The sequence below is a fragment of the Anarrhichthys ocellatus genome, unplaced genomic scaffold (assembly GCF_004355925.1).
Source record: "Anarrhichthys ocellatus isolate YVR2014 unplaced genomic scaffold, GSC_Weel_1.0 scaffold9, whole genome shotgun sequence".
In the NCBI taxonomy this organism is placed as follows: domain Eukaryota; kingdom Metazoa; phylum Chordata; class Actinopteri; order Perciformes; family Anarhichadidae; genus Anarrhichthys; species Anarrhichthys ocellatus.
In genome coordinates, this window is record NW_022280039.1 from 3,878,074 (window position 1) to 3,895,783 (window position 17,710).

General features: G+C 40.2%; 2 protein-coding genes across 2 annotated transcripts; one reads left to right on the top strand and one right to left on the bottom strand.

Moving 5' to 3' along the window:
* Positions 1-207: 207 nt before the first annotated feature.
* Positions 208-10,492, bottom strand: adra1aa (adrenoceptor alpha 1Aa). Its single transcript, XM_031849429.1, has 3 exons — positions 10,375-10,492; positions 5,270-6,768; positions 208-919 (listed from the first exon to the last, which is right to left on the bottom strand). Exons 2-3 carry the CDS (start codon positions 6,165-6,167, stop codon positions 366-368), a joined length of 1,452 nt encoding a protein of 483 aa, XP_031705289.1. The 5' UTR covers positions 6,168-6,768; positions 10,375-10,492; the 3' UTR covers positions 208-365.
* A 5,067-nt stretch (positions 10,493-15,559) lies between these two features.
* tmem230b (transmembrane protein 230b) lies at positions 15,560-17,502 on the top strand. The gene is made up of 3 exons (XM_031849476.1): positions 15,560-15,868; positions 16,873-16,995; positions 17,079-17,502. Exons 1-3 carry the CDS (start codon positions 15,773-15,775, stop codon positions 17,217-17,219), a joined length of 360 nt encoding a protein of 119 aa, XP_031705336.1. The 5' UTR covers positions 15,560-15,772; the 3' UTR covers positions 17,220-17,502.
* The last annotated feature ends 208 nt before the right edge of the window (positions 17,503-17,710 follow it).

A 17,710-nucleotide genomic window follows, 5' to 3' on the forward strand; every position in this document is an offset into this window, starting at 1 on the left:
TTTTTCTTTTGATCTACTTCAGGGATTCTTTTTTTTATTTACAAAATTTGATACACATTTGCTTTATTTTCTTCCCTTCTAAGCTGTATTCTGCTACAGTTTGTTTTTAGAAATAAATACAAGCCATCTTCTTAATTAAAGGGGTCAAATAAAATATGTATGATAAATATAGATATTTCTTTTTCTTTGACGATCATACATCCAGGAAAAATCACAAAATGTTATCAAAGCTGAAACTTTTTAAAATATAAAAATTCAAAGCAGCCACCATCCAATACAACTCATCCAACTGTGCAAAAGGAAATAAATTCTCATCCGTGACATTGAAAGAGGAGTCATGACTAATGGATGAAGGATTACAGTGGCTATACAGGCTCTCCTTTTTCTGACAGGGACAGTTGGTGGATTTTAATGGTGGGAAGGTTTCCAACTGGAGGCGGCTGGGCGCAGTTTGACTCCTGCGGGGGAGTCACACCACTGAAGACACAGCAGCAGGTCCGATGGAAGCTTTTACTGCAGAGTTTGGCCACTTTATCCCTGCTCGTCTTGACCGGTCCTGATCCACCTGATGGGCCTCCGGGAAAGACATTCCACTCCCTGCTGTCCCTGGAGGAGGGGGTTCTGGACAGGGCCATGGAGGAGGAAGGGCTGAGCCGACAGGGCGCCCCCCTGCTGTCCAGTCCCAGAGTGAGGGGCTGACTGTGACCCTGAGTTTGACTCTGACCTGCCCTCAGATGATGATGGTGTGGTCTGGGTGTCTTTCTCAGACAGTGACCTCCGAGTAAACTCTGGAAAGCTTTCTTAAACTCCTGGTTGGAGCACGGGTAAATGATGGGGTTGATGCAGCTATTGAAGTAACCGAGCCAGAACGTAATCTTGAAGACAGTGTCTGAAGGTCTGTATGCGGGAAAGATGGAGCCTGTGGGAACATTAGGGTGATAAACATTGCATTAACAGGACAGCAGAAGGAACACAATATCCCAACTAAACCCTGAAACATGGAGTTTGATATATTAGAAAACAAGGGCTCTGTGATGCGGAAGGCACAAGTGCAATTTCAGCTAAATGCTAACATTAGCTTTCAAACATGCTCTCAGTTACAATGCTACCATGCTAATGTTAAGCAGGTAATATTGAATTTACATGTGTTAGCATGCTAATTAGCTAAACACAAAGTACAGGTGTCATTGATGGGAATGCAATTAGTTGTGCAGCTGTTTGGTGTCCTCTAGAGACAGTGAAGGCAATCTGTAAAAAAATGAACTGTAATCCATCCAATAGAACTCACTCTAAACCACAAATGTCAACCTCATGATTCCGGATTCAGCATGTAATGAACATGAATGTCTGTTTAGAATTTCGAATCCATGTTTTATATGTCAATCTTTTGAATAAGTGAAAGGTTTCACCAGTTGGTGGTGCTAAAGAATAAGTCAAGAGATCACCAAAGTCATTAGGAGTCATCCTCTGTCCACCATGAATATCTGTACCGAATTTCATGGCAATCCATCCAAAGGTTTTTGAGATATTACATTTAACCTGCCAACCTGTCGGTGGTGCAAGCAGAAAAAAATCTGAGTATCACCTCATCCTCTGGGGACCATGAACTGTAAAATCTGTAAAATAATATATCTTATGACAATGCATCCAACAATTATTGAGATATTTCAGTCTGGACCCAAGTGGTGAGCTGAATGATTACATATTGTTGCATCAAAGGTTGTGTTTATATCAAATGAACAAGTTATCTGCAGCTACTGGGAGAAACATAATTGCTCTGATTAATATCCACTTAGTCTTTCAATTGAATCCAGTTTTGACTAAACAAAGCTCCCCACTTGCCATCAAGGTGAACGATTTTATTAAAATTGCCTTCATGAATTGTGCTGCTTGTGACGTATTCACATCAGAAAGCATGCGTTGGATCCTTAATTAAAAAGCAGAGAAAATAACTTAACAGGCACATTACATGCAGCCCTGTTAGTCATTGTACATATGACTCTTCATGTATCCAGCGACTGCCAGTGAAACAGAATAATTAAATGGCTGCTTTCTTGTGTGACTGCACTATCTATCTATCTATCTATCTATCTATCTATCTATCTATAGAGCTGCTGCTGAAAAATGAGAATGTGATACAGAGATGGATAGAAAGAAGAGATGGAGAGAGATTGAGAACAAATTATTTTGTGCGTGGCTGTGCAGCTCATACATTTTATCCCCAGCTGTGCCAAAAAACAATTCCTTTATAACCCTTCATAGAAAATGAAGAAAGATATTGCAGCTTTTCAAGACACAAATTGTTGTCCAAAATCAATAAAACATAACTGACTGTTGTCATATGAAAACTGTGTGATTACAATTGTTGTCAAATAAAGCACAACGTGTTTCAGGTTGAATGTCAATGCCACAGACACTCAGTTCAGCAGAATTCATTTTGAAGTAGCATTACAGTACTTTTGGCCATCCCGGGGCAGCAAAACAATCTAAAAACACTACATGGACATATTTCCACCTAATATAGTTGTTGTGGTGAACATGTCAGCAAACAGTTGCCTATTTACACATCCTTCAGACACAAAGCAACATTAGCATTCATTTGGAGTTGTGTCCACCTAGTAAGTCAAACATTTACTCTCCTTTTGGCTCTGTTTTTGGTCTCCACCATAGACTGTATGAAATATGGACAAGCCTCTGATGTCACCCATAGGTTTCTGAAGAGCCGTTGTGAAGCTGAAAGTGGCTCCGGTGGTCATTTGAGGAACCACATCTGCATTGGATTAATTTTGTAGCACCGCAGGTCTCCACTAACTTCTGAGAAAAATATCTGATTCTTAAGCAGCTAGCTAAATGTTCGACTACAATCACAAGCTAACTTTGTCTCTCTGTTGTTATTACTAGACAGGTAGTGTAGGCAGATAGTGGTTTTTTATTTGTTTCATCTGGGTCCTAAAATGACATTGGTGACATTGGTGAGAATGAACAAAAAAACAGTAAATTTGTGGGCTGTGAAACCGAAACAATGATCTGATTGACGCTAAAACGCCTAGCAGAGCTGAAGGAAATTGTAGAGTTGGTTGATTCCGTAGGTAATATCTGGATCCTCATGAGCAACCCGTGTTTTAAACCTACAGGAGTGTAACTTTTCACCCTTTTGTTGTGATGTAGACGTGTACTTCAGGGGGTGTCAGTACATCCTGACATCATTGTGGTTACAGGTGCAACAAAGTGCACTTCTGACCACACCCGGCCACACCCAGAGTGAAAACTTACATTTTTTTTTCATCAATCACTTAATGAAGTTATTCTTTAATTTACCTGAAATGTCAAGGAGAGAAGAGGACAATCCACAAACAAACACAGAGCTAAAACAACTCATCATTTTCAATTTTTTGACAAGATCAAATTCCCACGATTAATTTTTCTCAAAATAATGTTTCGGCTGCTGCAATAAACCAAATCAAACAATCATGATGTATCCAGCTGTACACGACAAAACCAGACCATTGCTTGGTCATTTACTCATAAATCTCTCATTGTCCAGAGACTTGTGGCAGCGGTATGCAGTCTGATGCCAGGATTAGATGGGGAACATTGGTAAACTTTTTCTCATTTCCCAGTCAGGAAAAGCAAAAGCCAAATGGTAGCAGCTAAATTTACAAGCATAATAGCATTGAATACATTTTAAAAAGCCCAGAGGGATTTGTGAGGGTTTTGTCATATCTCATATTTCCTTCTCACATTCCCATCATATTGACTCCAGCACATACAGTTGCAAGCCGTGCGAGTTCCCCTCAAGCACACTTCAGGGACAGTAGTAGACGGGAACATCAAATAAAGTCTGACACTGATGTGATGGCTTTATCTGTCAGTCCCGGACTGGCATTGTGATGAAATGATACAGGAAGAAATTACTTTAAGCTTCATTCAAAGATATCTGTTTGAAATACATGTTGATCGGAAGTGCTATGCTTTTGTTTACAGAGAGGAGAGGCACCTGTGCCAGTCAGACATCTAAACATTTTATTGGGCCTATTTATAGAGCGTCTACCTGGCCGAGTCACAACATTTACTAGGCTGCTCAAGAGGCCACAAGGCTCGCATGAATGACAGTAAATTCAGAGTGCGCCCACAAAAGAGCAATTCAATCATCATTAAAATCGCTAGCACTTAAAAACCTGGCAGCGGCATGAATCGAGCTATAAAATGAATTAATGCAGGCGTTAAGTAGCTTTCTTGAAGTGGTCTGACTCATATGTGTGAGTGCAGATTACTAAATGTGTGAATCTGTTTTTAATTTGTGAAATCGTATTGATTAAAAAAGGAAAGGTGCATAATACGAGATCTCTATTGTCTCTCAACAGCGACGCGGCTCAAAGCTAACAGAGCACTTAGCACTTTTGCTAACTGTGTTAACCTGAGGGGGAACGAGAGGGTGGGCACTGTCTTCTGCAGCAACGCCGCCGGTTAGGGCAACTTTGCTGTAACTGCCGTATGAGAGCAGTGTCGAGCAAAGGCCATGAGCCAAGTGGGGTACGCTCATTCACTACCATGCATTAAAAGTCTATGCAGGGCCGGCCCGGCTATGTCAACAAAGCAAGGAGGAGCTCTGATAACAGCACACACAGAGGGAGAGCAACTTCACTCTCCGCTCAGGTAGACATTACTCCACTACATCTTTACATAGCAAATATTTTTTGCTGCTATATTAATGTTGTTGACGACCTATATTACTCCTTTAAAATAACTGTCCTGTGCATCTTTAAAGGAATAGTGACATTGTGGGAAACATGCACATTTTCTCTGTCACCGAGATTTTGATGAGAATACCACTTTCATATCTGTTCAATATTAAGCTGGTGCCAGGAGACAGTTTAACTTAGTTTAGCATACAGACTGGAAACGTGGGAACAGCTTGGCTCTGTCCAAAGGACACAAAGTCTGCCTTGAAAGCTTTTTTTTTTTTAAATCTTTGGTTTTAGTAACATGCTATGATTTGTCAAGTTGTGAGCTTTAGGTGCTGGTAGGTGGACTTTTTAAAAAACTTTACAACACACGAGGGAGAGTGACTACATTCTCTGCGCAGGGAGACATTACTCCACTATATCTTTACATCACAAATAGTTGTTTGCTGCAAAATTAATGCTCTAAATTTCCAGTTGAACTTGTTTAAACAACTGTTGCTTTGCTCAAACAAATGCTACATAGATCTTGGGCATCCTCTTAAATGATTGAATATCACATGCAAGATGAACATGACAATACTCACCGATGGGTAGCACCAGGAAAAAGGGCAACCAGCACAACACGAAGCAGCCAACCACAATGCCCAAGGTCTTGGCAGCCTTCTTCTCACGCGAGAACTTGAGCAGTCGCAGGGCGAAATGTGTGCGGCTACGAAGGGACTCGTCCTCTAATACACTTGTGTTGCCTCTGTGTATCCTGAGTATCACCCGCTCTGAATCGGACTTCTCTGTTTTGTGGCCCTCTCTGAGGCCCCGGCTCTCCCTGTGAGCTACCACATAAACCCGACAGTACATGACCAGTATGATGGCCAGAGGGAGGTAGAAAGAGCCCACAGCAGAGAAGATAGCGTAGGCGGGCTCCTCCGTGATCTTGCATATGGACTCGTCCTCAGGTGCCGGCTCTTTCCAGCCAAACAAAGGTCCAATAGATATGATGACAGACAGCACCCACAGCAGCATCACTGCCAGCAGCGCCCTGCGTTTTGTCACTATCGATGGGTAGCGCAGAGGGTAGCTGACTCCAATATAGCGGTCAACAGAGATCACACAGAGGCTCATGATGGAAGCAGTGCAGCAGAGTACATCCACAGCTGCCCAAACATTGCAAAAGGCCCGTCCAAACACCCAACGATCCACAATCTCAAAAATAGCAGAGAAAGGTAGTACAGTGGAGCTCAGCAGCAAATCTGCCACTGCCAGATTAACTATAAAATAATGTGTGACTGTCCGCAGGTGTCTATGGCAAACCACGGAGAGGATTACCAGGATGTTACCCACAATTCCAAACAGAATCAAGATGCCAAGAACCAGGCCCAGAACCACAGCCTTGACCACGTTAAGCTCTGGGACTAAAACCTGGCTGCAGTTGGAGCAGTTCTGTGTTGGAGGAGGTGGGGTCATGTTGTCCAGCACAGGAACCATCTATTCCAATACGAAGCTGATGCTCGGCCCTGTCCTGCGTTGCAAAGGTGGACTGTAACACCCACCTATTTTATTTTGTTTCACAAAGGGACATCAGGGCATTCTCATAAAAGCCATTAGAGTAATGATCACATTAAGTCGGTCTTGTCACAACATCATTTGAATGATGATGCCTCTGCCAAATGAACCATTACGCGCATCAAGAAAAATAAAACTCCAGGACGCATGCAGAAACACTGAGAGAGAAGTATAATATATGCAGACCAAAATTTACTCTGCTGAAATCAGGTAATCCATCTTGAAAATGTTAATGATGTTGAAACTGTCTGTGATTATGCAGCTGGTACAAGAAAAAAAACCTGTTAGAAAAGCATTATAGATGGGATACACAGATGGGTGTTCACATCTAGGAAAATCTCTCTGCATGTTCTGTGAACCAAAAACTACAGTTTGGGAATACAATTCCTTGAAAGTCTTAAAAATTGGAGTCAGAAACCACTTTTCTGTATAAGGCGGCAGGTGAGCAGTCGTCAACATCCAGGCTCTTCAGTATTGAACCCAGAGACAGATTCAGCCTCAACACAGCAACACGATCCAGCGCCTTTAAAAAGAAAGACAGAAGAATCTGCTTTGAGAGAATTGACACATTCATCACACACAGAAAAGCCCAAAAGCATTCATCCTTGTTTTGTGTGTTTTGTAACTTTTGCACTTCTTTTCCATGTTATCACGGCTCAGATCTATCAAGACTGTGGGCGAGAGACAATGTCTGAGCCACAGCTGCTGTCAGATCAATGTGTCCACGGCCTCATCTTGTGCTTATCGACTAAACACAATATGAGGTTGAGTAATAAAGAAATCAGAACTAACCATATTCTTTTTCCACGGAATCACCTAGGAAGCTTCCCACAATTAAAACGCCAGATGGCATTGAGCCAAACCAGTATAGCTAGATAAACCCGACCTTGCTCTTAATCCCTCCACTAAACAAATCAATATCACACTGTGACCTTTTTTTGCACCTCTTTATACACTAAATATAAAGCTACAGCCAGCAGGCAATTAACATAAATTATGGAAAAAGCTAGCCTCGCTCTGTCCAAATGCAATCCACCAACTAGAACCTCCTAGAAGTCCAGCCCATAACACACCAATTGTCATTAATAGATGTTTTTTGTAATTATATAACAATATTTAATTGGGGAGCTTTAAAATATGGTAGTAGGCAGATTAGTTAGTGGACAGTTTTGGTACATATAAAAGACAACAACAGAAGATAATGATAATAAATATAAATTATAAATTATTTTTTACTCCTTTTTTTTTACTGCTAAGCTAAGCTAATTGTCTGCTAGCTCTAGCGTCATCGTTACAGCACAGATGTGACAATGTTATTGATCTTCTCTATTCATCTTCTCATCGAACGCATTTTCTAAAATGTTCTATTTCCTTAACTTTTGTGAGTGTACCCCCTGCAACTGCATGCACTCGTAATTGTACATTGTTGTTTTTTTGGCTTTGCATTCTGTAATACCTACAGTACAAATTAAATTAAGGTAAAAGAGAAAACCCTCTTTTCCAAGCCAGAATACTAGGCTATTTTCATTGTTTATATAAATTGAAAAATGCAGTTGCTCAGTTGGATTTCTAAGTGACAATGTTGTGCACTGCTTCTCTAGTACTGTTGATTGCGGCCTGGATCGCTCCCTCTGACTTTGATGCATCAAATTAATTTCAGCTTGAATGCTCTGTCCATTGGCTTCAAAACAATGTCTTAGTTCCATGTGAAGTCCTCCTCTTTGACAGATGTGAAATTAATCTTGTATGAGCAGATTACTGATATTTGTAATGGGGGTGTTCCTTACCTAAATGTAGATTACATCAGACTGGTGAAAGTAGTGCAGCCATGTTGACGATTTGGGGATTTTGTTAAGCTGCTTTATTTGAGACTAAATTAAAAGTTCGTCTGAGTTGCCCTCTTTTGCTGTTTCTATCTCTCATCTATCTATCTATCTCTCATCTATCTATCCATCTATTCATCTATCTATCTATCTATCTATCCATCTATCCATCTATCCATCTATCCATCTATCTATCTATCTATCTATCTATCATCCATCCATCCAGATTCACAATACGGCATTTAACAGTCCCCTCAAATCTTTAGCCCCCACTCCCCTCCTCCATTGCTCCTCGCTACACTATTAACGATTGGCTGACCTTTTCCTCTGTCCCCCACAAACCCCTGCTCTTCACTGGATGTACACCTGTTTAACATGCTTAAAGTCTTCCTTTATGTTTTTGGTTGGCTCGTCATGGTGGCAAAGACAGCATTAAAGCAGCCGTCATGACGCAGCTCCCGAGAGCTTCTCCCACCCACTCAAGCAGAGGAAGGAGGTGGACTGCTGTTGCCTCTAATGTAATTACGAAAGTAAGAGTTTATCCACAGGAGAACTGCAGGAGCTCATTACACCATCTTCATTTTGCGCTGTAAAAAATGATTAAATTACCTCAGCTTAAAATACCTCCAGCATTGAAATAGTTTGTTACTGTTATATTAAACGTACTATGTCACAATGAACTAAGCTTGATTGATTTAATATAAGACAAGTTCAGTCATATTGAACTTGACTTGATTGAAACCACATTGCTCCTGTTCTTTGTTTAGTCGCTCATCAAAGGCAGACGTTTATGTCAGTGAGAGTAATGAGATGTATGTGACAATTAAGGCTGCTCAGTGACTTTATGACATTAAAAATATATAATATGGGAGTAAAGATTCAAGTGGTTACTAATCATCATGTTTATCCTTCTTTCCCTTTTGTTATTAGAGAACATGTGTTCAAGAAGGAAGACTAATTTCTTGAGCGTCGACTAGATTACATGTCGGGAAGATTTCCGATGAACCTAAAACTTAATATGAGTAATTATTGCTGCTCATACTTTACAATCATAAGACTGAAACTCTTGATTAAAATAATTAATAAATAAAAGCTTAAATCACATCAGGTTCCTGATTCACTAAATTGCAGTTTGAGTTTGAGGTGTATTAGGATGCAGTAATGTAGTACAGGTGCAGTAATGTAATGCACAGTGATTAGGCTCTTTTCCAGCATGGATCTGTTTAATATTCATGAAGAGTATATAACACATATGTGGGGGTTTTCCAGTGACAGAGCAGGTGTAGCCTACTAATGGACAACTAAATGATCAGCTCTATAATGAATTAGCTGAATCTGCTAGATGCCTTGTTCCCGACCATGTATTAATTTGTCTTGACATTTGACTTTTGTTAAATGTTACAAGCATGTTTCTCCACCACAGGATATTCTACAAATGTGTGTTCTTGGCTGTTTCCAAGACAGACAAACAACAATCTGTTGAAGTGGCTGATGAGCAGCTGCAGCTCAGAGTTGGACAGGAATCCACAATTATGTTGAGGACATTGGGAGACTTGCAGCCTCTCTATGCCTGCAGCTATTTTAATTGGCCAAGAGTAAATATCCACTCTGGCTCTGTTGTCTCAGCCTCTTCACTGCGTGCAGAGTAATTCCCAGCTCTGTAAGATGAAGTCACTGTGCGGGACTGTAGGTGATACCTGACAGAAAGTGCCATCCACCTTAATAAAAATGGCGGAGACAGGGACTTGTGATGGTCTGCAGTCATTGGAGACCTCATAGTGCATTTCTCTGCTATATACACCCACTGTTATACAATAATACGACATTCGAAGGATGGTAGTTCATCATCTTAACGATTTAAGTGAAAGAGATTGATAGAGACAGATTATAAAACAACAGAAGTAGCATCATATAAACTAACAAGCCTTTTTATCAGTGCGACCCAGCCGTGTTATTTTAAAGAGGCATCTCCCGACTAGAAACACATTAAATTCGAGATAAATCACTTAATTGCTTTACAAATCATAGCAATTTAATTGAAATATAAAATAAATCAACATTATTTCTAGATTATTTTACATTTATAAGATAGCCTTCTTAAATTCTGAGAAATCTTTCCTCTTTTTTTTAAATCAAAAGTCCGCTCGTGCGATCAGAAACAATACAAATTTTCAACATCTGCATTACCAGCGCGGACAGCAAGTTACAGAAACGCCTCAATTAAATGAGCGACAATTGGTATCAAGAGACAAAAATCAACTATCCCCTCAAAATGATTGCTTGAAGTTCAATTTGCCGGGACTCACCTCAACTTTGAGTTTCATTCTCAAATCCCGACGGATCGCCTGAGCCGCATTTGGACGAGGTTGTGATTGCCGACTCGCGCTCGGAGACGGTGAAAGGGAAAGTGCGCTCATCATGGAGAGAGCCCTCACATCGGCCGGTATAAAAGCCCGACCTTCAGGTGCTCCAAGTCTCTTCAGATAATGATGAGTAGCCTACCAAATGACTCACTGCTTTCTCCCCGAACCACTTTCCCCCCGGATACCCCCCTACCAACACCCACCCAAACATCCTCATCCTCATCCTCATCCTCATCCTCACATCACCCCCCATCAGCATCACTCCCTGTGCGTCATCACAGTGACTGTCTATACTCAACATGACTTTTCATTCACAAATGTTTCGTGATCGAGCGTCACTCACGTTACCTACTAAAGAAAAAGTTGTTGTCGTTTTAGTTACCATATCAGTGACGCTTTGGATTACAGCACAAATGATTATTGTGTAAATATTTTGAACATACGGGGTAGCGGTAAAACACTAGAAACATATCGGCTACTTGGGATAAACAAGTGATGGATTGATATAATAAAGAAGCTTTCACACATTTGCCGTCATGCTAGTGCACTAAATGATGACCATTTCGGGTATAATATGCACTTGTAATGTTTGATCATTTGAGCTTTTTCTGTAAAATTTCTTTGTGTTTTGAACCGAATTACACAGAACTATTACTTACAACATTTGCAGCATGTAGGCTACAGCTATCTGTTGCACAACTCAGTCAATACACATTTGTTAATCCCTGAGGTGTAACAGTCAATTAAAATTATGGCATTGCAATTTCAACAGGCATTTTATTATTCAACACTTGCACTTTTTATTTCTTATTTTTTCAACTAAGCTATAATGAAGAGACATAGAAACAGGCACACATGAATAAACACAGTACATTGATTTGTTTTAATTGGTTTTTTTTACTGATTTGATTCTACCCACTTTGTACAAATCCTCTGTTAAGACAGTTGGTTCATTCTTTGTTTTCCTGTTGGATCCAGATATGAAGGTATTACCTGAGGCTACCGCCGGCTCACAGCGAGAGATGTTAAGCCTCTCTGTGAAGTAAACGTTTGACTGTTTAAAGTACAGCTTCTCTGCTCAATCAATGACGGAGCTTTCATCGTACAATGCTCTGTGTCCTTATACCTGCTGTTATATCCAGTGGACAAATCCACTTTGGCATATCAAAAGCAAAGTTACAAGCACACTCCTAAACTCTCTAAAAGTACAATCACATTAGCAATGCGTAACATAAATAGATTATAATTTTGTGTGTACAATAAATGGATTATTTTTTATCAGTGTTTTTAAAATGGAAAAAAAACTATTTTCACAGCAATTTAGGTTACAATTATCATAACATTTAGGGAGATTTTGTCTCATTAGTGTGCATGCATGACTGTCTTGCACTGACACAGACAGAACACTTTCTAAGTATTTATTCAACTAACAGATCAATTATTGTGTAATTATGTTTCCATTTTAACAACCCCATGCTGAAAAAAGATTACAAACATAATGAAGCAGTGAAATGATACTTGTATGTTTCTTCTGTGCTTGTTGGTTGCCTCGATTTGCATCTTGTTATAGGGTCTATCGTGCTATCTAACCTGCTGGAAAAGCAATTACCTATGTCTCAACCGCCCGTGCAGTGAGGCGGGCTGTTGAGTTTGAAAGATACTGAAATCAATACCTCTGGCACGGAAGACACATTTCCTGTCACAGGGGCAACAAACCAGAACCGAGCATTTGTAACTAATGTTGACATTTACAGTGACATTCACCTTCATTGCATATCAAGAGATTTCCTCACGTATGGCTCTGCCTTTGACAAAATCTTAAGAGAAAAGAGGCACAGATTCCAATCATCAGAACAGGTAAATGCAAACAGCATTATGATTCAGGGTACTTATGTGCTTGTCTATCCGTGAAGTGGTATATAGCGTTAGAAGTAAAGAATGGTATAAAAGGCTAATTCAAAATGGAAACTGCTACTTCATGTGTAATCATATTCTCGAAATCACTGGACCACTGTGGTTCTTTGCATAAACCATAAAACTGAGATGACATTGTGAAATAAAGGTGATTGAATATGCCATCGTAGAAGAAGCCCCTCATGTGGAGCGTCCTGCAGCAGTGAGCTCTCCTCCCACACAGAAATACAGCGAACCTGAAATGCAGAGAAAGAGAAAAGAACACTTGACTGATCATTGGCAAAAGACAAGACAAGAGTTAAAAATACTCCTGTAACTGCAACCATCCTGTATGACAGTACATATATGAGCACAAATACAAGCAAAGCGCAAAACCACAAATCAGCTCAATTTCCTCCACATGTGACTCAAAGAGCCTAAAAATAAAGGACTTGTATTCGTCTTTGCAGACATGTATCAAATTTTGAAAATCTAGTTGCACAGCAGCACCTGTGCACAACCCACATGCCACATTTTTATTATTTCTGAAACCTGGCGGGTTTAAATGTAAAACAGCTGTGCCACTGGGAGATTGGATGATGTTTAAGTGGTATAATGGTTCAACCTTTTATTGGGCTTCAGTTGTGGTGCTTTCTGCAACAGCTGTAATGAAGACAGACCTAATTATCTCAGCAGACAGAACTCCACTCTGAACAGGACTCTAATTATGGCCTAAATGCTGCTCTCTTACTGTTCAGTGTCATACCCCAGGGTTATAAGGGGGCGACTGCTGCTGTCTTCGCACCACGACATACAGTACATACACACACACACACACACACACACACACACACACACACACACACCCCTAGGGCTCAGTGTGCTTAGCTGGTGCTCTTCTGTACAGGCTTTATGGTCTAGTGGCAGGGATTATCTAACGTGGCAACATTCACCGCCCCCCCCCCTCTGACCGGTGACACTGTCATCTGATTAATAAATCACAACTGCAGCTGTCACTTGAGCACCATTGTGAAGTACTTTGCACAAATATTTTGCAGGAAAATCTCATTGAAATCCTAAAACCCACATGCATGTCAGCAAAAACGACAGACAAGACAAACTAAATAATGCATGAAGTAATGGCTCAAAAAAGGGCAGCAGGGTTACTTACAGGTACATTACTCCAGTCCCATTCATTTTGAATTTTTGAATGTAAAATAATTGCAGTTTTATCTGCTCTTGTGGAGTGTTTGAAGGCTGAGAAGCAGATTATTTAAATGCCAATTTCTCTATTCAGACTAAGTAACGGTAAGCAGCTTGTGCAGTGACCTTCATTTGTAGATGTTGAAAGTTCAAGTGCAAACATGGGACAAATAAGGGGGAAGTCGTTTGGTGTACAAAGAAATTTGCAGCAGTGACTCAGAGTTGGTATCCGCTAATGAGTGCAGCCAAGATGTGATCACACAGCACAATGAGATATAAGTAAGGAAACTGGCATCATTACTCGAGGAAAGGGCAAAGTTCTCTGCTGTTATTGTCAGCAACAGGTACAGAGAAGATGGCAGCAGGTGCATGTCTGCACAATCAGTAATTTCAGGAGGCCCAGCTTTGTGGGATCCAAATGAACTCCATGTGTGCACAGTAATATGGTAATATTGAAGCTTTAAAGAAAAAGAAAAAGCATGTTTGTTTAATCCCCTTTAAACAAAAGGGGGATTATGGATTATAGAGATGATGTTTAGCAGAGGCTTGGATACTTTTGTAAATATATGCATCAGGAGAAGAGAAAATAGCGTGCAGCATAATGCACTGCGTTACTACAGGCAGTGAAAAACAACAGGAATATAAAATACAGATGGATGGTTTCGGAGTTTATATCCTTCCAGAGAGCAACAGTATGGCCTTAAGCTACAACAATGCGACTTGGAGTCAAGGCCATTGAGCGTACTAATGATCACTTGAGACTTGAGCCTATTATTGATACTGCCAGCACATCTAATAAGAATATGCATTTACTTTATTATTACTGCTCTTCAACAGAGCGGTGTATTTCTCGATTATATACTACCTGTGGGCATTTACCCTTGACTGTACCATGCACCGCTCTGCCAGAAAGCTAAAATCACAATGATCCACTGTTATGCAAATTCAGGGGAAAAAGCTATCTGAATTCTGCCGGCAGGAGAGTCTATATTTGTCTATGTGACAGTCCAATTTTACACAGACCATCAGGAGGATGTAAAAAATACAATAAGAAAAAAAAGGAAACCTACCTGAACCACAGCAGCTTTAATTATTGATTTCAGGGGAATTGTCAGCCAGTCATTTTTTTGTGTTCTGTCTATTTCCAGGTCAGTCATTCACAGGCCACATTATTGCTGCGCATGACTAGAGAGAAGACAACATCTGGCAGAGAAAACACAATATACACTAACATTGACAGGTGCTCCTCCCAAAGTCAATATCTCAAGGATCAAATGTTTCTATTCAAAATATAAAACAGCTAGATTCCGCAATTATTAGTATGGAATCGTGACTTACTTTGATAGATAATGGAAATCAAAGAGACTTTCTGTGCCATTTTTGGTAGAAAAGTAGCAAATTTAGTATGTTGTTTGGGAATAATAAGATGTGATTTTGATCTGATGGACTCTACGCTCTTATTTTTTGTTTTGTGAAAATATCCATGCAAGTAGGCTCTGTGAAATAGATAGAATTGTGACTTATTTTGCTAGATAATGGAAATCAAAGAGACTTTCTGTGCCATTTCTGTAGAAAAGTAGCAGATTTAGTACGTTGTTTGGAAATAATCATGTGATTTTGATCTGATGGACACCTATGCTCTTATTTTTTGTTTTGTGAAAATGTCCATGCAAGTAGGCTCTGTGAAATAGATATTGTGTTTGATTATACAAGATTGCATTCCTGGCTCAAAACAGCCTTCAGAGGAGGACTGTATGTGTATCAAAAATCTGCAGCTTAGACAGAAACCTTATCTTCAGAGAAGTGTGATTGTAAAGCTGGCCTGGGAGAACATCTCAGGAAATGAACATCCACACAAAGAGATGAATCTCGACACCGGAGTATCCGTCTGCTGCTCTCAATGACCTGGTCATTTTACACGAGAACACTCGACAGGGCCCTCTTGTGATGGGTGCGGAGCGGTGCAGAAATCACCGGAATAACAGGAAGACGACTCATCAGTGTGCGCATGCGCATTGCATACCGAGGCGAAAACACGGAAGGACCCATGATAGAAGATAATAGACAACACGCCTCGCTGTAATCGCTTCTCAGAACGAGTTTTAGGAAAAAATAACGGTCGTGCGTCGGGTCTGGTGTAAGATTTAACTGAGTGATGATGGTGTCGACAATGCATCTGTAGCCGAAGCTGCTTCTGCGTCATTGAAACACAACAACAAACTGTTTGCAAGAAGAAGCCGAGAAGATGCCAGCTCGTAACGTTGTGTCCAACGACAGCCCGAACAGTAAAGTTAGGTACTCCAGGCTGGCCACTGATGATGACGGCTACACCGATTTACAGGTAAGACGTATTGTATGATATTAGTTCACTCTACCCATAGCATGCATTCTATGAAATTGTATTAAAATGATCTATGGTGGGTGCTTTTCAGGCATTATAACAGTATATCTCTCTCTATGCACACACAAACACACACACACACACACACACACACACACACACATAGTGATTATAGCAGCAATTCTGGACATAAAGAGGTAGGCTACTCCAGTGATGTAGTATTGCATTTTAATAACATTGGAGGAAAAAAAAGAAAGGAAAAATGTCTTGACTTTAAGCCATTAGTGTGGGTCAAACTCCAAAACACTCGATCCTACATTTCCCACAATGCAACCTGATATATGTATTGAGTTTACTGGATGTTACATAGCTCCCTCACACAAGGAGAAAGTTGTTTTAAGTTTGCAATATAACATAAAGAGAAAGCTGCATTGTATAACTGCATGTATTTCTAGAATAATTACATAAAATAGTAGACACAAAATAATTAGATTTTATTCCATCACCAGAGCAACATATGGTCATGGGTGTTTTATTTTGCTGTCCTGCCATTCTATCGGTTTGTTTGTTTTTCCCGTGCCGTCCATGGGGTTGATTCCATGTGAAAGCAACATTGTCTCATACTTGGAAAAGCTTCTTCAGAGTCACAAATGTCATTAAACAAATGTTTTCACAGGCTGAATAACACTCTGCACGTCTAATAAATTGTGTAACAATGGTGGGGTTTTCACAGTATTCCACAGAATGCAATGAAGAACCAACAAAACACATCTTCAAACCCATAATGTAACATGACAGTTTCATGGCTCACGTCAGTCAGCTTCCTCTAAAATGAAATATCTATCAACCAGTCTCAGACTTTCACTTTTCTAAGAAGTTCAAGTACATTATGAGCCAGACTAATTTTGACTGGCCAGTTCAGTACATGAGTGGGAAAACAGGCTGTGCCACAAAAAGCATGCTGTGAAAAGTGTTTTTAATTAAATATTTCACCTCCTCCGCAGTTCAAAAGAAGCCCACCCAAAGTCCCATACAAAGCCATAGCACTAGCCACAGTCCTCTTCTTGATCGGCTCGCTGTTAATCGTCATTGGCTCCCTTCTCCTGGCTGGATACTTTGGAGCCACTGTGAGTACTTGTGTAACGCACAGAGTTTTTACACTATGAACAATAATTTGACTTTATTGAAATGAATATTTTCTCTCTTCCAGCACTCAGACAGAACTTTTCCTGTCCTTATCATTGGGATCCTTGTCTTCCTCCCTGGAATTTACCACCTACGAATAGCTTACTATGCATCGAAGGGCTACCGGGGCTACTCCTATGATGACATCCCGGACTTTGATGACTGACAGACACCACAGCTTCAGCCACTGTCTTCATGCACTCATGTATACTCCTAATACTCTGCTTTTGCTAATTTAAAGGCGCTGACATTTTGAAAGAAAACAAGCTTAAATAGATTCTGTAAATGACCTTCATCTAAATCTGGATGATTTTGATGTTGCCGTCATAGGGTTGCATGCCGAGGTAGTTGGTGCCAGCCTGCTGTTCTGAAGCCAAATCAGTATCAGACATTGTTTGATTTGTATATTTATTTTGTTGGCTTGATAAATCAATAAAACTATAATTTGATGGGTATCTTTTATTTGTTTATTATAACGTTTCACTGAGTTGGTCTACAAGAGGACACATTTTAGCTCGTAGTACAGTATGTAGAGGAATTCAACCATGTGGCTACTTTTGCACCGAAACAGAGCTGATACTTCTAGACACAAGTTGAGCCAATTCTCAAAATGTATTCTTTTCATGCCAAATAAAATTGTAGTCAGTGGGTTTTGTA